The sequence below is a fragment of the Glycine max genome, chromosome 10, assembly GCF_000004515.6.
Source record: "Glycine max cultivar Williams 82 chromosome 10, Glycine_max_v4.0, whole genome shotgun sequence".
Lineage (NCBI taxonomy): Eukaryota > Viridiplantae > Streptophyta > Magnoliopsida > Fabales > Fabaceae > Glycine > Glycine max.
The window spans coordinates 14,936,298-14,956,638 of record NC_038246.2 but is presented as its reverse complement, the minus strand read 5'-3'; the positions used below and the strand labels follow the sequence as shown (position 1 = coordinate 14,956,638).

The 20,341-nt window shown below is 38.4% G+C and overlaps 1 protein-coding gene and 1 long non-coding RNA gene across 3 annotated transcripts; one reads left to right on the top strand and one right to left on the bottom strand.

Annotated features, from left to right (window-relative positions):
* The first annotated feature begins 974 nt into the window (after positions 1-974).
* LOC102659793 (uncharacterized) lies at positions 975-4,659 on the top strand. 2 transcript variants are annotated; one of them, XR_005886798.1, is made up of 5 exons: positions 975-1,340; positions 1,488-1,673; positions 3,572-3,850; positions 3,952-4,020; positions 4,550-4,659. It is a non-coding gene; the product is annotated as an uncharacterized lncRNA (long non-coding RNA). The 2 variants fall into 2 exon arrangements; XR_416359.4 differs by having other exon boundaries at positions 3,151-3,850.
* A 12,593-nt stretch (positions 4,660-17,252) lies between these two features.
* LOC102663385 (uncharacterized) lies at positions 17,253-17,978 on the bottom strand. Its single transcript, XM_006589972.1, has one exon. The coding sequence runs from the start codon at positions 17,976-17,978 to the stop codon at positions 17,253-17,255; it is 726 nt and encodes a 241-aa protein (XP_006590035.1).
* Positions 17,979-20,341: the final 2,363 nt, after the last annotated feature.

Sequence of the window (20,341 nt, the reverse complement as noted above, 5' to 3'; positions counted from 1 at the left end):
TAACATTTAATTATGTTAATATAATATATTTAATAACATTGGAGCTAATTTAATCCATCTTTTTCTTCTTTTTCTACATTATACTTGATAATTTCTTTTAATTCTTATAGGTACGTAGTGAATTCATTGTGATAGGTTTTAAAAATTAATCAAATGTTATGGTGGTAACACTACAAGAAAAGGGGCTTGTAGTGACAATCATAACAAATTGGCTTAAAAATCTTAATTGGACATATATTTTAGAAGTTTTAAGCTATTTTTAAACTTTTAAATATTTTTCTCCTGCTCTTGTGACCATTGGCCATTGCAAGTAGAAAACAATAAATCAGGACCGATGGTAATGCCGCCATGAGCACCGCCATGGACAAGGAATGAAATAGGTTAACATCCTCTACGTAAGTTGGTGACAGAAGCATTAACAAGGTACAAAAAAATTCCATCAACTTTCTCCTCTAAACCCTAACCTGATTTTTTTATACTACAAGAAAAATGACATATACCTACGCAGGCTTTTGCCTACCCACATGAATTATTGTAGGTAAAAGTAAAAAAAATACTTATACCTACATTTGTTTATCATAGGTAAAATTTAAAAATTTGTACCTACTATTATTTGGTGTAGGTAAAACTCAAAATAATTTCTACTTACAAATACAAAGTATAGGTAAAATCTCATAAAATTTAAAAAATTAAAACTTACAAATACAAAGTGTAGGCAAAATCTCATAAAATAAATACATATTAAAATAAATATTTTTGTTTAAATATAAATGTTATCTAACATGCACCAAATATTTGATTAAACGATTGAAATAATGCAGCGATATTTTTTTGTAAAGAAACAACAAGAAATATAAATTACAATTTGGCATGAAATCGCACAGTAATAGTAGTAGTATCCACGTCACCATAGGGTATAAGAAGGGTATAAGGAGAAGCGAAAAGTAGTGACTAGTGAGTGCTATAGAATTAGGGTGAGAAGAGCAAAACAAAATTGCCAAGAACCCTAATTGATTGATTGATTCATTTTCATTCCAATGGCGTCCGAAGAGGTGGAGTCTCACTCCTAGACAGACCTAGCAACAACTCAAGCTCCGTCCTCGTGAAGATCTCTCGCTCCTCCATCGTCACCCGCAGCAAGGAAGCCGCCGGTGACGCCGCATTCGTTGCCAAGAAGCTCCTCCGCAGCACCGGCAAGGCCACGTGTATTCCTTTTGCCTCTTTGTTTCCTTGTTATTTAGGATGGGATTTTCCTACCATATGAGAATGTGCTCAACTATGACAGCTTTGCTGTTCGAATACCTGAAGCGGAAATTCCGAACTTGATAAAGACCCTTCGGGTATTTATTTTCCCCCTTTTTTATCTCTAGTAGTTTGTTTTGGGTTATTGCATAATTTATCATACAATTTAATTCAAGATACTTTACATAAAGTTGTCATCCTAGGCAACATTGGTTGAGTGGTTGCTAATCCACTTTTTCTTGCAGGGATTCAATGATACAAAAATTGAATTCAAGCTGGCAAATGTTCAGAAAATATGGCAAAGATTCTTGTATCGTGATTCTGTTTTGCTTGAAGCTGAAAGGCGAAAAACTGCTATTGGACATGTTGATGATTGGGCTGTTGAATTCTTAAAGCTGACAGAGGATGATGCCTTTGCCACTTTAATACAGGTACTTTTATTCTTTTTGGCAAACTATTTTTGAATGGATTTTAAACTTTGGCGAGTTAGCAACTAGGTGTTATGATACTTGAACCCTGACAATATATATATATATATATAGACTCACACACTGTGACACACATACTGGATGCAAAGAAAAAAAATTCGCATTGATTGCATGTTGATTAAGTATTCCACCCCACAGGCGCCCCCCGCCCCCCCCCCCCCAAAATCCTCAAATTTATTATTATATTGAAACAACTAATCTGAAGTCAGTTAACACAACCTTTTTAATTATGCTTTTCAATAGCTTCACTCAAGATTAAATTCTTAATCTAATGCTAGTTCTCACCAACTTCATTAGGCACACAATGTCTTGGCCTTGAAAGGAGTTAGGGGGGGAGGGGGGATTAGAAATCCTTTTTGATTTCATAAAAATGATTAATGTCCAATTTCTAATACCATTATAATTTATGATACTGTAGGACAAGATAGATAATTTCTTAATGATATAATCATGCTGTTTGATTTCATGGCAAGTAATTTCAAATTGGATAAACTATGACTTGTACATACTGTGGATCAAAAGAAGCATGATGTTTTATCATTAACATTATAAGCAAAGTGGAAAATAAATATTCTACATTGCAATACATGTATGTATTTGTCTATATATATTTTACCTTTTACTAAATAGTTTTTATGTTATACAAGATTTTGCATTACAAATTACATAATGACCGTTGGAGGAAACAAGTTCGCCACAATAAACAGTTTGGATTACCTCACCAGTGTCTGGTAAGCACCAGCTGAGGAGCATGGTTAATGTGAAGACTATAAAAGACCAAGTTACTCTCATTGGAGCAATGGGAAAGGATAACCTTTCTGCTACATTTTAGGAGTCAAAATGAAAAACATGTATGAGTCATTTGTAAAAGGTCAAGTTCCTTGTAAATGTTACCATCTCCAATGCAATAAATCATTCAACCAAGGTGGACATAAAACATTCTTTTTCCCTTCTCACGTAAATATGTGCATGTAAGATGCATTTTACAATTTTTTTTTCCAGAGCCTTATTCTCTCAGGCTTCCAGGATGTGGAATTGTAAAATTATGTCATTCACAAGAGATTTAAATGGTGAAAAAACTAAGAAAAAAATGATTACATATTTATTTTACTTGTTCCATTTTCGTTCCCTAGATAATTTTTTTTGGTATACTGTTCCCAAGATATTATTAGGTAGACATTTCAGATCTTTGAATTGGTTGACAAGGTGGTGTTAGACTGCACTTAGTAATTATTGATAAATAAGTGATGTCGATACTGATTACATATTTATAGAATGTTTTGGTTTTGACACCTTAACTAACTATAGCTATAAGTAATAAATAAGTGATATTAATACTAAATTTTGAAATAGAATTCATGTAAGATAGAACTTTAAAATGCTATGAAGTTCACTGTAAATTGAGTCTTTTTTTTTGCAGGAAATTTGTGAATCAGGTGGTGGCTGGTTACCTGCCAAGTGTGATATTGGTTTTATTTTTGTGCACAGTTCCACATGTGATGATTCTATTTTCTTTTGTGGAGGGTTCTATTTCCCGTAGTGAAAGGAAGAAGAGTGCATGTTTTAAAGTCTTGTACTTCACAATCTGGAACGTGTTTTTTGTTAATGTATTTATTGGTTCTGTAATCAGTCAGCTCTCAGTCTTTTCTAGCGTAACAGATCTGTCTGCCCAGCTTGCCAAGGCAGTGCCAGTGCAAGTGATGCATCTTAATTCCTACAAGAATAGCGTGAATTTTGAATTCTTACCCTTTATTTAGATTTATTCTTTGGATATGACATGTTATGGAGTATTGTTGTGTTGTATTGTTGAAATGATTTTTTATGCACTTGGATGTATGCAGGCTACTTTCTTTACAACTTACATTCTATCATCTGGTTAGGCAAGTTTGGCAGTTGAAGTTATGCAAATTTTCCCTCTACTATGCAATCTTTTCTAGAGATTCATACTCAGGCTTAAGGAAGATGCACTGGATGGCAACCTATCTTTTCCGTACCATACAGAAGTTCCAAGAATCTTACTGTTTGGATTCCTTGGGTTCACTTGTGCTATTCTGGCACCCTTAATGTTGCCCTTCTTGTTGATCTACTTTTTCATTGCTTACCTTGTTTATTGAAACCAGGTTAGTAAATCTATCAGGTATTTGTCTTGTATTTTTTACGCTTTTCTATCTTTGTGTGTGTGGTTTTAAATAATTATTAGTTTGTACGTTTGTTCTTGTAGAGAAACACTTATTTGGAGATGCTACTAGATATACAGAACAGGCAATTGATGTTCAATTTTGAATTGCAGGTATGTCATTCTCTCTCTCTCCCACTTTCTTCCCCCCCCCCCCCCCCCCCTCTCCTACTTAACAGCATCACATATTGCATCTGCGGGACAGATTTTTGGGAAAATTACACTTTATTGTCTTTTAGTATCACCATTTCTCAATTTACCTTCTAAACTTTCTTTTTGTATCATTAACCCCTCAAAGTTTGTGTCAAAGTGAAAATATACTATATGCATGGTCAAAATTGTGGCTATCAAACCTGAAACCATGATTAATTTAAGCAAAGTAAATGGACTTTATTAATTTAACTATTCACTTTAAACCAAACTTCAGGGAGGTTTAGTGATTTAAAAATAAGTTTAGATAGGTAAGTTGGGGGAGTATGTGGAACTATAAAGTGGTAAAGTGTAATATACCCAAGTTTTTTTTTCAGTCACATGTCCTCTTTTATGATAAGCTTATTTTGTTAAATTTTTTTATATGATGTTGTCTATTTGTGCTGACTGCTGATGACTTAATTTTATTTAATTAGTTGTCTACCTGTTTTAGAAAACGTTTGGTCTGGATGGTGCTCGTGTTTTTGATATGGACATTTCAAATCAAATTTTATTAATTGCACAAAAGCGAAAGCAATAGGTGGAATGCACTTGTTAACTAAAGTAAGATTCTTCAATTTGAAGTATTTATGTGTATATGTATGTGGCTTTAGCATATCTTAACTCTTATACAATGAAGGATTTCAATTTAACCTTTATGGGTGTGGCGTCCCTAAATAATGACTGGTTTAATAGTAATAAATTAAATGGCAGAAATCATGAGATTTTTTTTTCGCACTGTTATTTATTTCACGGTAATTAATTTCAGAAGGAAAATTATCACTATAGAGTCCTGAGTGGCCAGTTCACAACTCTATTCGGATTCATTTTTTTCTGATCACTTATAACTTCCAAACTATTTTTCTTTTTCAGAAAAAAATACCAGCCATCATTTTGGGTCGTCATGTGAGAAATAATAAGGTGTGGTCGGCAAACTCTTTTCAAATAAAGTTCGTTAACATTTATTTTTCAAATAATAAGATAAAACATAATTGTTTTCATCATCAAAAACTGTCCAAAATATGGGAGTTTGCAAAATATCACAGTAACATCCAGAGCAAAGGTAATAACTGTGGTGGCTTCAGCCACAAAATATATACAATCATCAAAATTTCTATACAAGAGGTCTATCCACCCAAAAATCAAAAGAGTAAACCTAGCAGTCTGAACTAGATACATCCACCCACAAAAAGTATGTACGCCTAATCTAAGGAGCCGTCTGCTATGATGAAGGGTCGTCACTATTCGCTGTCCCTCCAGGGCCACTCTCCTCTGTAGAGTCTGCCTCAGATGCTGACGTAATATCCTCTGGAGAATCAACATCAGGGAGTGAGTCCTCATCATCCTCTGGTAAGTCAGGGGCATCCATAGCTGGTTCAGGAGGTAACTCCTCTGGGTCCTCTTCAAGATCCTCTTCAGAGGGTGACACCTCTATCAATTGAACAGGCTCAACTAGTCGATATGGAGTAGGCGTAGGTAGTATCCACTCCACAGGCTGCTGAAGTGTGCGTGCGGGTTTCTCAGGATGTACTAGCGAAGTAGTAGTGAGTTGAACTATGCCACGGAATCGGCACCTCTCATTGCCTTCGAGGGTCTCCCAAACACCCTCTAGGCACTCCATCACGACACGATCATGAATCAACTGTGCTGCCATCGCGATCTACAAGAGATAAAAGAAAGGGGGTAGACTCTTTCACAAGAAATCTAACTACACGGGTCACAATACAATGCGTCCCATAATGACTACACACAGTCAAAATGTCATTTTCAAGAGATTTCCTCTCTGGTATTCGATTACCAAAATATGTAATCGATTACCAGTGCCCAAAAACAAATTACAACAGCCATTGCACATTGGAGCCTAAAAGTTACACTGTGTAACCGATTACACATAAATGGTAATCGATTACCAGTAGCATATAACACTATATAATTGATTACACACAATTGGTAATCGATTACCAATAGCATATAACACTGTGTAATCGATTACACACAAATGGTAATCGATTACCAGAAGGAATTTTTCAAATAACAACATAAGATAGATAGCTGGCCATCCACCACACAAGCCTCCCTTCTTCGTGGACTTTTGTTCCTTTATTGGTTGACTGCCAGGAGCTCGCCTGCTGAAGTACGTCACAGGTTCTTACTGGCTGACTATGCCCGGATTGGGTCGGGATTGGCCAAGCTTAGTTTTGGGCGATAGGACCCCACCTAACGTCCCCAAGGTCTCCTGACCCCTACGACATATCCTCAAGTATCACTCTGTGGTCAACTAATAAAAGTTGGAAGACTTACTCTTCCACGCTTTCTCACACATGGCTTATTGGGTTATGGGGCACCCGTCATATGTGGTACTAGGTGGCGATCGGGCAATGACGCAAAACATATATCCCATTTCCACAAGCCCAGGCATAAGCACACCATCCCCAGTTGCCCACCTTTAAATTGAGCTCACGTACACGTACGTAGCCCTTCTCCTCGTTCCTCTCAGCACCGGGTCCCCGTCAACCCCTCCAAGCCTTCACAATGTCAAATCAATTCAATTCCATTTGACATGAAACTATCTTGAAAAAAAAATAGAGTGGAGGCAGAAATCTTTACACAAGATTCATTCGAATTCCACATATTATTCCCTACCAACATACCTCAGTAAAGTTCTCATCCCCAATTCGTTAACCATTGGATAGCCTTGAAAATTTAACTAGGGGTTCCTAATACAGAAATCTAAGTCTTGACCGTTGGGATCTACTAACGAATGTCTAGAACACGAGATATACTACCTTTCTCGTGACAGCAGAAACTAGCACTGCACAACCAGTTTGTTTTTTCTGCATAATTGGCAGATTTGCTGCATAATTAGGCAGTTTTTCTGCATAATTTTGCAGATTTTCAAAATCTAACTTGCATGCATCCAATTCCACTCAAATTGGATCCTACAGGTCCTAAACCGTGTATAAATCATGTTCAAGCCATAAACAAACTCCAAAACAAGGTAAAGCAAATTATAGGTATCCAAAACCCACCAAATTTAGTGAATTTTCAAGGTTTAAAAAGTGAAAATGAAAATTGGGTAATTTTGGGGTAAACTCTCATCTTCATCAAGTCTATAACATTGAATTAGACTTGCTCAAACTAATTTTAAGGTAAAATCTCCACCTATTCAAAATTTGACCTCTCAACACTCAATTTACACTATAAATGGCTCTTTTCTTTCACATTTGCCACTAATTTTTCTCATTTGCTCTGACCAAGCTTTCCTACAAGTCCTAATTGACATTCTAAACTAGAATCAACTCATTTTAAACTCAAATTTCCACTAACACCAAATTTGGCTTTCTAAACTTCAAAATCTCACACTTTTCCACCTACAACACTACCATTGTCACATTTAACTCTAAGCTAACTCTCCCCATCCTCTCTACCAGTTCTCTATCTACATTTTAAGCACACATATATATCAAAACATCATTATTGAACCCTAAATCAACATGGGTAGTTTTGCTTACATTAAACATGTCAAGTTTAGCATAGTTACAACAATTTCCTTCATAAACAACTACCCTAAAGCATTAACCTAGTAGAACTACCCATTATAGCTCCCAAGAACCCAACCCCCACGGATTTCAAGTGACGAGAAGTCCACCCTTACCTAAAATTGAAGGTCCCACGAGGTAGAGGTAGGCTCGTAGTGATGCAATCCTACCCCCCAAGGGTATTAGATAGAAGACTCCAAGAGACTTGGGCTAGAGCTACTAAAGAAGGCCCTAGGGTTCTCATGAACCTTAGGGTAGATTTTTGAGCCCATGGGTCAAGGTTGGATCCACTCTTCTTTGTAAATATTAGAATAGGTTTTTCCTTCTTTTGGGCCTTGTATTTTGGCCATTTTAGTAGTATAGGGTTTTAGCCTTGTATTTCAGGCATTTTGAGTAGTCTTTGTAGTAGGGATTTTTTTTTTTATTTTCATGTATTTTGTCAAAGAGGTGAGCTTAGTTTTTAGATGAGTGTGTGTAGCTAAGCTCTAGCTTCTCAAGGAAGTTTTCTCAAAGAAGCTTTTTAAGGAAGTTTTCTTAAGAAAGCTTCTCAAGGAAGCTACCTAGTCTATAAATAGAAGCATGTGTAACACTTGTTGTAACTTTGATGAATGAGAGTCTTGTGAGACATACTTCAAAGTTCCACTTCTCTCCCTCTTTTATTCCTTCAATTTCGTGCTCCCCCCTCTCTCTTTCTCTCCCTCTTTCTTTTCCTCCATTGAAGCATCCTTCCAAGCTTCTTATCCAAGGCTCATCTTGGTGGTGAAGCTCTTTCTTCCATGGCTTATTCCCTAGTGGATGGCGCCTCCTCTCACCTCTTCTCCTTTGTCTTTCGTTGCATCTCCATGGTGGAAAATTACCATTAAAGGACCTCATTGAAGCTCAAAGATCCAGCCTCCATAGAAGCCCCACAAGCAAGTTTCCATCAAGTGGTAATCAGAGCACAAGAGCTTCAAGTAGGTGCTCCTTAAACCTCCATTAATTTTTTTGCTTTACCTTCTCTTCCATTGTTGTTTCTTCATTTTTCTCCATGTATCTCCTCACATGTCTTGTGCTAAATGTTAACATGATTCTCTAGAGTTTCCACTGATTAAACTTGCTATAGAAGCTAGATTTGATTTTCTATGGTTCAAATTTCTTGTTCTTGTTCTTAAACCATGAATTGTGTTGAGTTTAGGTTCCTTTGAGTTTTGTCTTGTTATTTTTTGTGGCTGAAACCTAAACCATAAAATTCTTACAAAAATATTAAAGTAGAAGAAAACCTCAAAATTCTAGAGTGATTTGTTCACCTATTGTAGTTTTGTCATAGAAGTCATGTCTAGTCATGAAACTTGTCACATAAGATTTCTTATGTTGTGCTGAATTTTTTTTTTTTGTTTCTTTGTCTAACTCATTTGTTCATGAGTGTATGAAATTAATTTAGCCTATTATTTGATTTGAGTCAAATCTTTCATGTTAATTAGTCCTTAACATGTTCATGCAAAATTCTTAGAGAGTCTTTGATTGTGAACCTTTTCTTGAACTTTTAGGTTTCCTTTTGATTGTGTCTATTGTGAATTTGAGTTTTGGTGATTGAATTGCTGGCTGAAATGTTGATCCTAAGTGAATATTGAATTCCTAAAACTGTGGTAAACAATCCTAGTGAGTTCAACATACATAGGAAGGTTGAAAGTAAGCCCAAGGCAATCAATATACCATGCTTAAAAAAAAATCGCTGGTGCTGGCAGCTTGGACATATAAACTTGTAAAAATTACTGAGAATTGGCTACTTCAAATTTTGAGCTTAAATGTTTACTGAATTTGCTAGACATCTGGATAAAAGTTATAAAAAAAGAAACAAGTGATTTGGATAAAAGGAAAAAATACTAAAAATCACACAAGTTGGCAAAAGAAAAAAAACAATATCTAGAAAAAAAAAAGGTGAAAGGGAAGTGTGCTTGTTGTTTTGGCTCAAACTTTATTCTATAATTAGTGCCTATTTTATGCCAATCCTAGTTCCTAAATTTCAATTGAAAATTAGTGTGAAAACAAGTGCCAAAGCTAGAGGTTTGTTGAGTCTTTTTTTTCAGTTTTTTTTACTCTACTCTAGAGCCATTCTAAGTTTCTCTTTGAGTCCTAGCTTGCTTCTATGTCCTTTTTCATTGCTTTAATTGTTGAGTAATCCTTGAAAAATTGTCTTGTTAAAACTCCATTGGTTTAGCTTTCATTTCATTTTTTTTGTCTTTGGTTATTGCTTGTCTCTTTGTTTCCTTGTTTGTGAGTTGCCATATAGGGAATTGGAAAGGAGGATTGGTGCCATCCCTTGAAGAATTTGAGTTAAGAAGCAAGGGGCCAACCACCTTAAGAGATATTGGACTAAGAAGCACTTCAAATTGAGTGAATCGCCAAAGAGATAACAACCACCAAAATTGAGGACGTTTTGTAATTTTTTAATTTGCAATTTACTTACCTTTATTGCTTTCAAGTTTTGTAACAAAAAGGTCTTTCATTGGAAGTGTGTTGGGAGCCTCCAATAGGTTACCAAACTTCCATTTATGTGTAATAATTTTAGGCAATATTTCCTTAGGATAGTGAGTGTTTTGTTGGGAACCTTGATGTGGTCATCCAAACACTCTTAGGATTCACTTAGTTTACTTTTCTTGCTTACTTTCATAGCTTATTTCCTTTACCTTCCATTGTCAAACCGCCTAGATAGCTTTCCTTTTACCAATTAGTTGTTTACCTTATCTTTCACACCTCTCTTAGTGTTTATTTTGGCTAGCTTCAACCATAGTTTCTTTTACCTTTTGTTTTCAAACCTCCAACAAAAAAGAACCACAACTTAGGAACCAACATGAGTCATCATTTATCTAGTGTTAATGGCAAGGGTACTAGTCATAAAGACCCTTTATCTAGAATCTTAGATGAGTTGAGTTCCCTCAAGTTATGGAAAGAAAAACAAGAGAGAAAAGAAAAAGGAAAAAAAAGAGTGGAAGAAATAAGTCAAGATGAAAGAAAGAAAATAAGAGAGGAAGAAATAAGAAAAATAATGAAAGAAATGAAAAGAGAAAAACATGTCTCCTATAGTAGTCATAACTCTTGCAAGAGTCTAAGTGAAGAACTTCGTGACTATTACGAAGGAAGGCATAGGTCACATCTTAGACCTCACTCCCATAGAAGAGAAAAGGAAAGAAAGCCTCAAGAGGCTAACATTAACCTCTCATACTTCCATGGGAAGGACAATGTAGAGGCTAACTTAGATTGGGAAATAAGGGTAGAGCAACAACTTAAAAAGAAGTCTACTTCAAAATCTTATAGCTCTCACTCTTATCTAAAGAAAGACCATGGTCAAGGCATCTTAGGGGTGACATCTTCTAAGTCCAAAGATGATAAGGGGAAGGAAATAGAAAAGCTAGCCCCTAAGGCTAGTATGCAAGAGAAAACTAATTCTATAAAGTGCTTTAAATGTCTTGGAAGAGGACACTTTACTTCTCAATGCCCCACCACAAAAACCATGATTATGAGGGGCCAAGACATTTATAGTAGCCAAGATAAGGCTACTACTTCACCTTCCTCTAGTGAAGGTGAAGAAGCAAAAGGGGAAGAATTTAGTGAAGAAATCTACCCCCAAGAAGATGGACAACCATTAGTGGTTAAAGAGAAGTGTAAGGAGGTAAGTGTCTCCTCCAAGAGGTTAGCTAAGAAGGCACTTGCTAGCATTGTCACACCTCTTGGGCTTGAGGTTATTCCTCATGTAAAAGAGTTGTTGGATGAGGGTTTGGTTTGTAAGAGCTTAAATCCTTGTGCTTTGTTGGTGCCCAAAATAGGTATTATTAGGCACCAAATCCCTACAATAAGGGATATGATGAATTTGTTGAGTGTTGCAACCCTCTTTTGTAAAATCCATCATGCACCCAACGTCTTCATGATTCATGTACATAGGGACTCATTAGGTAGGTTTGTTCTTATTTTTGGTTTTAATACAAACTTAGGTGCTCATATGAGACACGTTAGGTTTGTCATATTTTTTTGTAGGAATAATCAACATAAAAATACAGAAAAAGGTACGCTTTATTGCATTACATTCCTTAATTTTTCAAATAGTGGTCAAGGGGTTCCCACGGACCCTAAGAGAATAAAGGTCATTCTTGATTTGCCCACTCCACCAAGTATAAGGGAAATCTGGGGCTGCCATGACTTAACAAACTTTTACAAAAGGTTTGTCCCATATTTTTCTATACTTGTAGCACCTCACATTGAGTTGGTGAGGAACCATGTTCCCTCATGGGAAGATGTCCATGAAAGGAGTTTTAAGACCTTACCCTACTCTAACATACCCAACACCACTAATACATATGTTTTTATTCTTTTTACAGGTGTTGAGGGAAGGAGCCCAGAGTATGAAGAACCTCAGGATTTGAGGTCAAATCCTTTCCAAGGTGGAGGGCATGATGCAATCCTACCCCCCAAGGGTATTGGATAGAAGACTCCAAGAGGCTTGGGCTAGAGCTACTAAAGAAGGCCCTAGGGTTCTCATGAACCTTAGGGTAGATTTTTGAGCCCATGGGTCAAGGTTGGATCCACTCTTCTTTGTAAATATTAGAATAGGTTTTTCCTTCTTTTGGGCCTTTTATTTTGGCAATTCTAGTAGTATAGAGTTTTAGCCTTGTATTTCAGGCATTTTGAGTAGTCTTAGTAGTAGGGATTTTTTTTTTTTATTTTCATGTATTTTGTCAAGGAGGTGAGCTTAGTTTTTAGATGAGTGTGTGTAGCTAAGCTCTAGCTTCTCAAGGAAGCTTCTCAAGGAGGTGAGCTTAGTTTTTAGATGGGTGTGTGCAGCTAAGCTCTAGCTTCTCAAGGAAGTTTTCTCAAAGAAGCTTCTCAAGGAAGTTTTCTTAAGAAAGCTTCTCAAGGAAGCTACCTAGTCTATAAATAGAAGCATGTGTAACACTTGTTGTAACTTTGATGATTGAGAGTCTTGTGAGACATACTTCAAAGTTCCACTTCTCTCCCTCTTTTATTCCTTCAATTTCGTGCTCCCCCCTCTCTCTTTCTCTCCCTCTTTCTTTTCCTCCATTGAAGCATCCTTCCAAGCTTATTATCCAAGGCTCATCTTGGTGGTGAAGCTCTTTCTTCCATGGCTTATTCCCTAGTGGATGGCGCCTCCTCTCACCTCTTCTCCATTGTCTTCCGCTGCATCTCCATGGTGGAAAATTACCATTAAAGGACCTCATTGAAGCTCAAAGATCCAGCCTCCATAGAAGCCCCACAAGCAAGTTTCCATCACCTAGACTCCAAAAACAACTTTATCTTGCAATTTGGTGTGGAAATGAAGGGGGATTTGGAGCTTGAAGACACACAACAATGGTGGTGAAGAAAATGAAAAAGAAACGTGGAGGAATAATGAGAGGGTTGTGCTGGAAGTTTCTGGAGAAAGAGAGAGAAGATTTGGCTTTTAAAAAACTGGTTTTTCTTTTCTTTTTCGTTTTCTTTTCAAAAGCAATTCCACATGTCCTTTTTAATTGGAGCAAAAAGGGCCCACCTTTACCTTTTATTTGACCACATACTCAGCCATAAAACAAGAAAAAAACTGGACCTTTTTGGATGCTAAAATCTTGCCTCAGTTTGCGTGTCGCCTCTCCTGTTCCAGTTCTTTGCGTTTCTCTGCACCTGTCGGGGCCTGTTTTCAAAGGTAGGCAATATATATATCAAAATGCTCAGAAGGAGGCCCTGAGCGAGGTTCAGAGGTTGGTTTTTTTTAATTATAAGTTACACGTAAAACGATAATTTTTAGACTAATTAATTGTGAATTAATCTATAACCGTCCAGTTATGGGTTACTCTTCGTTAATTAGTCTAACCCGCGTATTTCTCCCCCAATGTACATACTTCTACCAAGATTATATATATATACACTGAATAATATATATATATATATATATATATATATATATATATATATATATATATATATATAATTATTTAAATGTAATACTTACAAAATTCCGGGTAGAAATTCTAGGATGTCACAATACTCCCACCCTTTAAGGAATTTCTTCCTCGAAATTAACTACTCTAGGAACAAACTTGGGTACAACTCTCTCACCCTATCCTCTAACTCCCAGGTTGAATCACCCTCGTCGGGTCCCCACTGCACTTTCACCAACGCAATCTCTTTACCTCTCAGTGACTTCATTCTTCGATCAGTAATCTTATGAGGTTGTGCTTTATAGGTGAGGTTATCCTTCACTTGTACTTCGTCCAGTGCAAGTACATGTGATGGATACGGGTTGTATCGTCTCAGTTGAGAGACATGAAACACAGGGTGCAGATTCGATAAGCTCGGAGGTAGAGCGATTTGATAGGCTACAGGCCCAACCTTCTTTAAAATTTGATACGGACCCAGATATTTGGGCGTTAGCTTCCTAGATTTGAGAGCTCTTCCGACTCCAGTTACAGGAGAAACCTTCAAAAACACATGTTCTCCTTCTTGAAAATCTAATGGCTTTCTCCTTCTGTCATAATAGCTCTTCTGCTTATCCTAGGATGCTTTTATTTTCTCTCGAATCAATTTCACTTGTTTGGTAATTTGTTGTAGCATTTCAGGCCCAAGAAGTACTGCTTCCCCATCATCGTACCAACAAAGAGGAGTTTTGCACTTCCGCCCATATAGAGCTTCAAAAGGAGCCATACCAATGCTGGCTTGGTAGCTGTTGTTGTAAGTAAATTCAATCAATGGCAAACATTCCATCCAACTGCCTTGTTGCTCTATAATACACACCCGGAGTAGATCTTCTAGAGTCTGAATGGTTCGCTCAGTCTGACCATCTGTTTGGGGATGATAAGCTGAACTGAGCTTCAGCTTTGTCCCCAATGCTTCATGCAGACTTGTCCAAAATCGCGAGGTAAACCTCGGGTCCCTGTCTGATACGATACTGGAAGGAATTCCATGTAACCTTACTACTTCTTTGATGTACAACTCTACTAACTTCTCCATTTTATATTTCATATTTACCGGAATAAAATGAGCAGATTTGGTGAGTCGATCTACTATGACCCACACAGCATCGTGTCCACGACTCGTCTTGGGTAAACTAGATACAAAATCCATAGATATGCTCTCCCATTTCCATTCTGGAATTTCTAGCGGCTTTAATTCTCCTGATGGTCGCTGGTGCTCAGCTTTGGCCTTTTGACATGTCAAACATTTTGCTACATATTCAGCTACATCTTTCTTTATGCCATGCCACCAAAAACTTCTCTTCAAATCTTGGTACATCTTAGTCATCCCTGGATGGAAACTAAGACGACTTTTATGTGCTTCTTCCAAGATCTTAACTTTCAAATCATCTAATGGCGGTACACATATCCTCCCCTTGAATCTAATTAACCCGGCTGTATCTTTTTTAAACTCCACATCCTTATCTCCCATTGCATCTAACACTTTGTCTTGTAGAAACTGGTCATCCTTTTGAGCCTCGCGTATGTGATTTACAAATTCATTGGTGATTTGCAACGCTCCCACAAATAAGCTCTTGGGTCGCATCTCGATTGCTAGATTTAGATATCAGAATTCTTCTATCAATCTTTGTTCCAGAATCATCATGGTCGCAACATATAAGGACTTCAGGCTCAGCGCGTCGGCTACTACATTAGCCTTTCCTGGATGGTAGGAAAGACCAAAGTCATAATCCTTGAGGAACTCCATCCATCTTCGTTGCCTCATATTGAGTTCCTTCTGATCGAACAAGTATTTGAGGCTCTTGTGATTGCTGAAAACTTCAAAACGAGTGTCATATAAATAGTGCATCCAAATCTTTAAGGCAAAGACCACAACTACTAGTTCCAAGTCATGGGTCGGATAGTTAACTTCATGAGGACGCAATTGGCGTGAAGCATAAGCCACTACCCTTCCCTCCTGCATCAATACGCACCCTAAGCCTTGCCCGCTCGCATCGCAATACACTTCAAATGGTCTCTTAGGGTCGGGCAAAGTCAACACTGGAGTTGTTGTCAATCGCCTCTTCAACTCTTGAAAGCTTTGCTCACATTTCTCATTCCAGACAAACTTCTCATTCTTACAAGTTAGTTTAGTTAGGGGTAGTGCTAATTTAGAAAATCCCTCAATGAATTTTCTATAATAGCCGGCCAACCCCAAGAAACTTCGAACTTCTGTTGGAGTTGTCGGTTGTCGCCAATCCATAATCGATTCCACTTTAACCGGGTCCACCGCAACCCCATCTTTAGAAATCACGTGCCCGAGGAACTGCACTTTCTCTAACCAAAATTCACATTTCGACAGTTTGACGAACAATTTCCTATCCCTCAGAATATGCAACACAATTCTCAAGTGCTTTTCATGCTCCTTCTTATTCTTCGAATACACTAGGATATCATCAATAAACACAACCACGAACTGATCTAAGTAATCATGGAATATACGGTTCATATAGTCCATGAAGATAGCCAGAGCATTAGTCACTCCAAATGGCATGACTAAATACTCATAATGTCCATACCGAGTCCGAAACACAGTCTTTGGAATATCTTCCTTCTTAACTCGGATTTGATGTTACCCCGATCGCAAATCGATCTTCGAAAATACCGTCGCTCCCCTCAATTGATCAGTCAAATGATCTATCCTCGGTAAGGGATATTTGTTCTTGATAGTGACTTTGTTCAGCTACCGGTAGTCTATGCACATCCTCATGCTTCCATCCTTCTTTTTAACCAATAAGACCGGCGCTCCCCACGGTGATACGCTTGGGTGAACAAATTGTTTACTTAAGAGATCCTGCACTTGTGCCTTCACCTCTGCTAGTTCTACTGGAGACATCCTATAGGGCGCGATCGACACTGGATTCGCCCCAGGCACCAAGTCAATAATGAATTCCACTTCTCTCACAGGTGGTAATTCACAAATGTCATCAGGAAAGACCTTTGGGAATTCTGACACCACCGGTATACTGCTAACTTCAGAGACCTCCTCCACATTCATGGAGAACAGCACCATGTAGGTTCGAACGTCCCCCACTCCATCGTTGGCAGCATTCTCCTTCAATGGTTCATTTGGAATTACATTTCCACCAAATACTAGCATCTTCTCTTTGCAGTTTAGAAAGATATGGTTAGTAGATAACCAGTCCATTCCCAAGATCACATCTAGATGAGCTAAGGGTAGGCAAATCAAATCCGCCATAAAAGATCGACCCTCAACAGTTATAGGACATTTCAAACACATCCAAGAGGTGGTTACAGGCTCGTTAGTCGGAGTAGACACCACGATATTATATGGTAACTCCGTCGTACATAACCCCAACCTCTCCACACATGCATGGGATATGAACGAATGCGTGGCACCCGAATCATAGAGTACATCTAGCAATTTATCAGCAATTAAACATTTACCCTGTATCAAATAGTCGGAGGCAGCAGCTTCTGATCCACTCATAGCAAATACCCAGGAGGGTACCTTCTGTCTTCCACCACTAGTGTTATTGTTGTTGCTAACATTACCGCTCCTCATGGGGTTAGTAGATCCGCGGTTGACTATGTTAGAATTGGCAGTTACCGTCGGTCTCCCAGCCATTCTACACTCCCGAGCATAATGGCCTACCTTGCCACAAATATAGCAACGATCTTCCTATGTCTGTTGGAGTTGTGGGCAATTTCTCCTAAGATGCAGTCCTCCGCACTGAAAGCACTGTACCCCAGTCCCCTTTGACTGGCTCATGTTGGATGTATCCATAGGTTGTTTCCCCTTGTTACTGGAATATGGCTTCATCCTCTTATTACTGTTTCCTCTAAAAGGGTGGCTTCTTTGTGGTCCTCCAAAGCCTCGAGCTTGCCTCTCTTTCATCTTGTCCTCAAATATTCGGCACTTTGTCACCAGTTGATTGAAATCGGTAATCTGCATGTAGCTAACTGCCTGTTGAATCTCCAGTCGAAGCCCATCCTCAAACTGAGCACATAAGTCCTCTTTGTTCTGAGCATCTTGGTATTGAGGCCAGTACTGTAGAAGTTCATTAAATTTGGTCGTGTATTCTCCAACGGACATGTTTCCCTGCTTCAAATCCAGAAATTCCCTCGCCTTTCGTTTTCTGAGATCTCGTGGAAAATAGTTGTCTAGTAATTTGTCCTTGAAGGCATTCCAAGGAATCACGCCTCCAGGTGCTGCTGATGTAGGTTTCACGAACTTCCACCAGTTCTCAGCTTCTCCCTGGAGCATGAATGTCGCATAAGGGACCTTATGCTCCTCGAGGCAACCCATCGCCACGAAAGTCTTTTCAGTCTCAACTAACCATAACCTAGCACTCTCTGGATCATAGTCCCCACTGAACTTCGACGGGTGGTTCTTACAGAAAGCCATGAGTCCCCGATACTCTATTGGCTCCACATCACGTTCCTGCACTAGAGTTTCCAGCACAGCTGTGATGCGGTCGAGGACATCACGGTTATGATCCCTACCACGTCCTGCCATACCTAACCTGTAGGGAAGCTATTAGTATCCAAGAAATTCTACTGAAAGAGTGTACCATATAGGCTCTGACAGTTATAACAATATCTCTCTCTCTCTCTCTCTCTCTCTCTATATATATATATATATATATATATATATATATATATATATATATATATACACACACACACACAACAATTCTACTAAATCAATTGCACTTTCCTGCTTAAGACAAGAGGGTAGAATTACACACAATTTGTGACTTAACGTCACTCCCTGAAACCTACTTCCACGTTTCAGAGATACACAACATTCACACAGTAAGACCATGGACAGGTTCACTAGAATCCAACTTTTGCTTTGATACCACCAATTGTGGCATCCCTAAATAATGACTGGATTAATAGTAATAAATTAAATGACAGAAACCATGGGAATTTTTTTTTCGCATTGTTATTTATTTCACGGTAATTAATTTCAGAAGGAAAATTATCACTATAGAGTCCTGAGTGGACAGTTCACAACACTAGTTAGATTCATTTCTTTCTGATCACTTATAACTTCCAAACTATTTTTCTTTTTCGGAAAAAAATACCAGCCATCATTTTGGGTCATCACGTGAGAAATAATAAGGTGCGGCCGGTAAACTCTTTTCAAATAAAGTTCGTTAACATTTCTTTTTAAAATAACAAGATAAACATAATTTTTTTCATCATCAAAAACTATCCAAAATATGGGAGTTTGCAAAATAGCATAGTGACATCCAGAGCAAAGGTAATAACTGTGGTGGGTTCAGCCACAAAATATATACAATCATCAAAATTTCTATACAAGAGGTCTACCCACCCAAAAATCAAAAGAGTAAACCTAGCAGTCTAAACTAGATACACCCACCCACAAAAAGTATGTACGCTTAATCTAAGGAGCCGTCTGCTATGATGAAGGGTCGTCACTATTCGTTGTCCCTCCAGAGCCACTCTCCTCTGTAGAGTCTGCCTCAGATGTTGACATAATATCCTCTGGAGAATCAACATCAGGGAGCGAGTCCTCATCATCCTCTGGTAAGTCAGGGGCATCCATAGCTGGTTCAGGAGGTAACTCCTCTGGGTCCTCTTCAGGATCCTCTTCAGAGGATGACACCTCTATGAATTGAACAGGCTCAACTAGTCGATATGGAGTAGGCATAGGTAGTATCCACTCCACAGGCTGTTGAAGTGTGCGTGCGGGTTACTCCGAATGTGCTAGCGAAGTAGCAGTGAGTCGAACTGTGCCACGGAATTGGCACCTCTGATTGCCTTCGAGGGTCTCCCAAACACCCTATAGGCACTCCATCACGACGCGATCATGGATCAACTGCGTTGCCATCGCGATCTACAAGAGTTAAAAGAAAGAGGGTAGACTCTTTCACAAGAAATCTAACTACACGGGTAACAATACAATGCATCCCATAACGGCTACGCACAGTCAAAATGTCTTTTTCAAGAGATTTCCTCTCCGATAATCGATTACCAAAATATGTAATCGATTACCAGTGCCCAAAAACAAATTACAACAACCATTGTACATTGGAGCCTAGAAGTTACACTGTGTAATCGATTACACATAAATGGTTATAACACTATATAATCGATTACACACAATTGGTAATCGATTACCAGTAGCATATAACATTGTGTAATCGATTACACACAAATGGTAATCGATTACCAGTAGCTACTGAACGTTCTGTTTCAATTTTTAAACCCTGTAATCGATTACACACAAATGGTAATCGATTAATAAATGGAATTTTTCAGATAACAACACAAGATAGATAGCTTGCCAGTCACAACACAAGCCTCCCTGCTTCGTGGACTTTTGTTCCTTTATTGGTTGACTGCCAGGAGCTTGCCTGTTGAGGTACGTCACAGGTTCTCACTGGCTGACTATGTCTGGGTTGGGTCGGGATTGGCCAAGCTTGGTTTTGGGCGATAGCACCCCACCTGACGTCCCCAAGGTCTCCTGACCCCCACGACATATCCTCAGGTACCACTCTGTGGTCAACTAATAAAAGTTGGAAGACTGACTCTTCCTCGCTTTCTCACACATGGCTTATTGGGTTATGGGGCACCCGTCATATGTGGTACTAGGTGGCGATCGGGTGATGGCGCAAAACAAATATCCCATTTCCCCAAGCCCAGGCATAAGCACACCATCCCCAGTTGCCCACCTTTAAATTGAGCTCACGTACACGTACGTAGCCCTTCTCCTCGTTCCTCTCAGCACCGGGTCCC

What these genes read in the sequence shown, in the direction of transcription:
- LOC102663385 (XM_006589972.1), bottom strand. Translation starts at nt 17,978, where the DNA reads ATGGCTTTCTGTAAGAACCACCCGTCGAAGTTCAGTGGGGACTATGAT.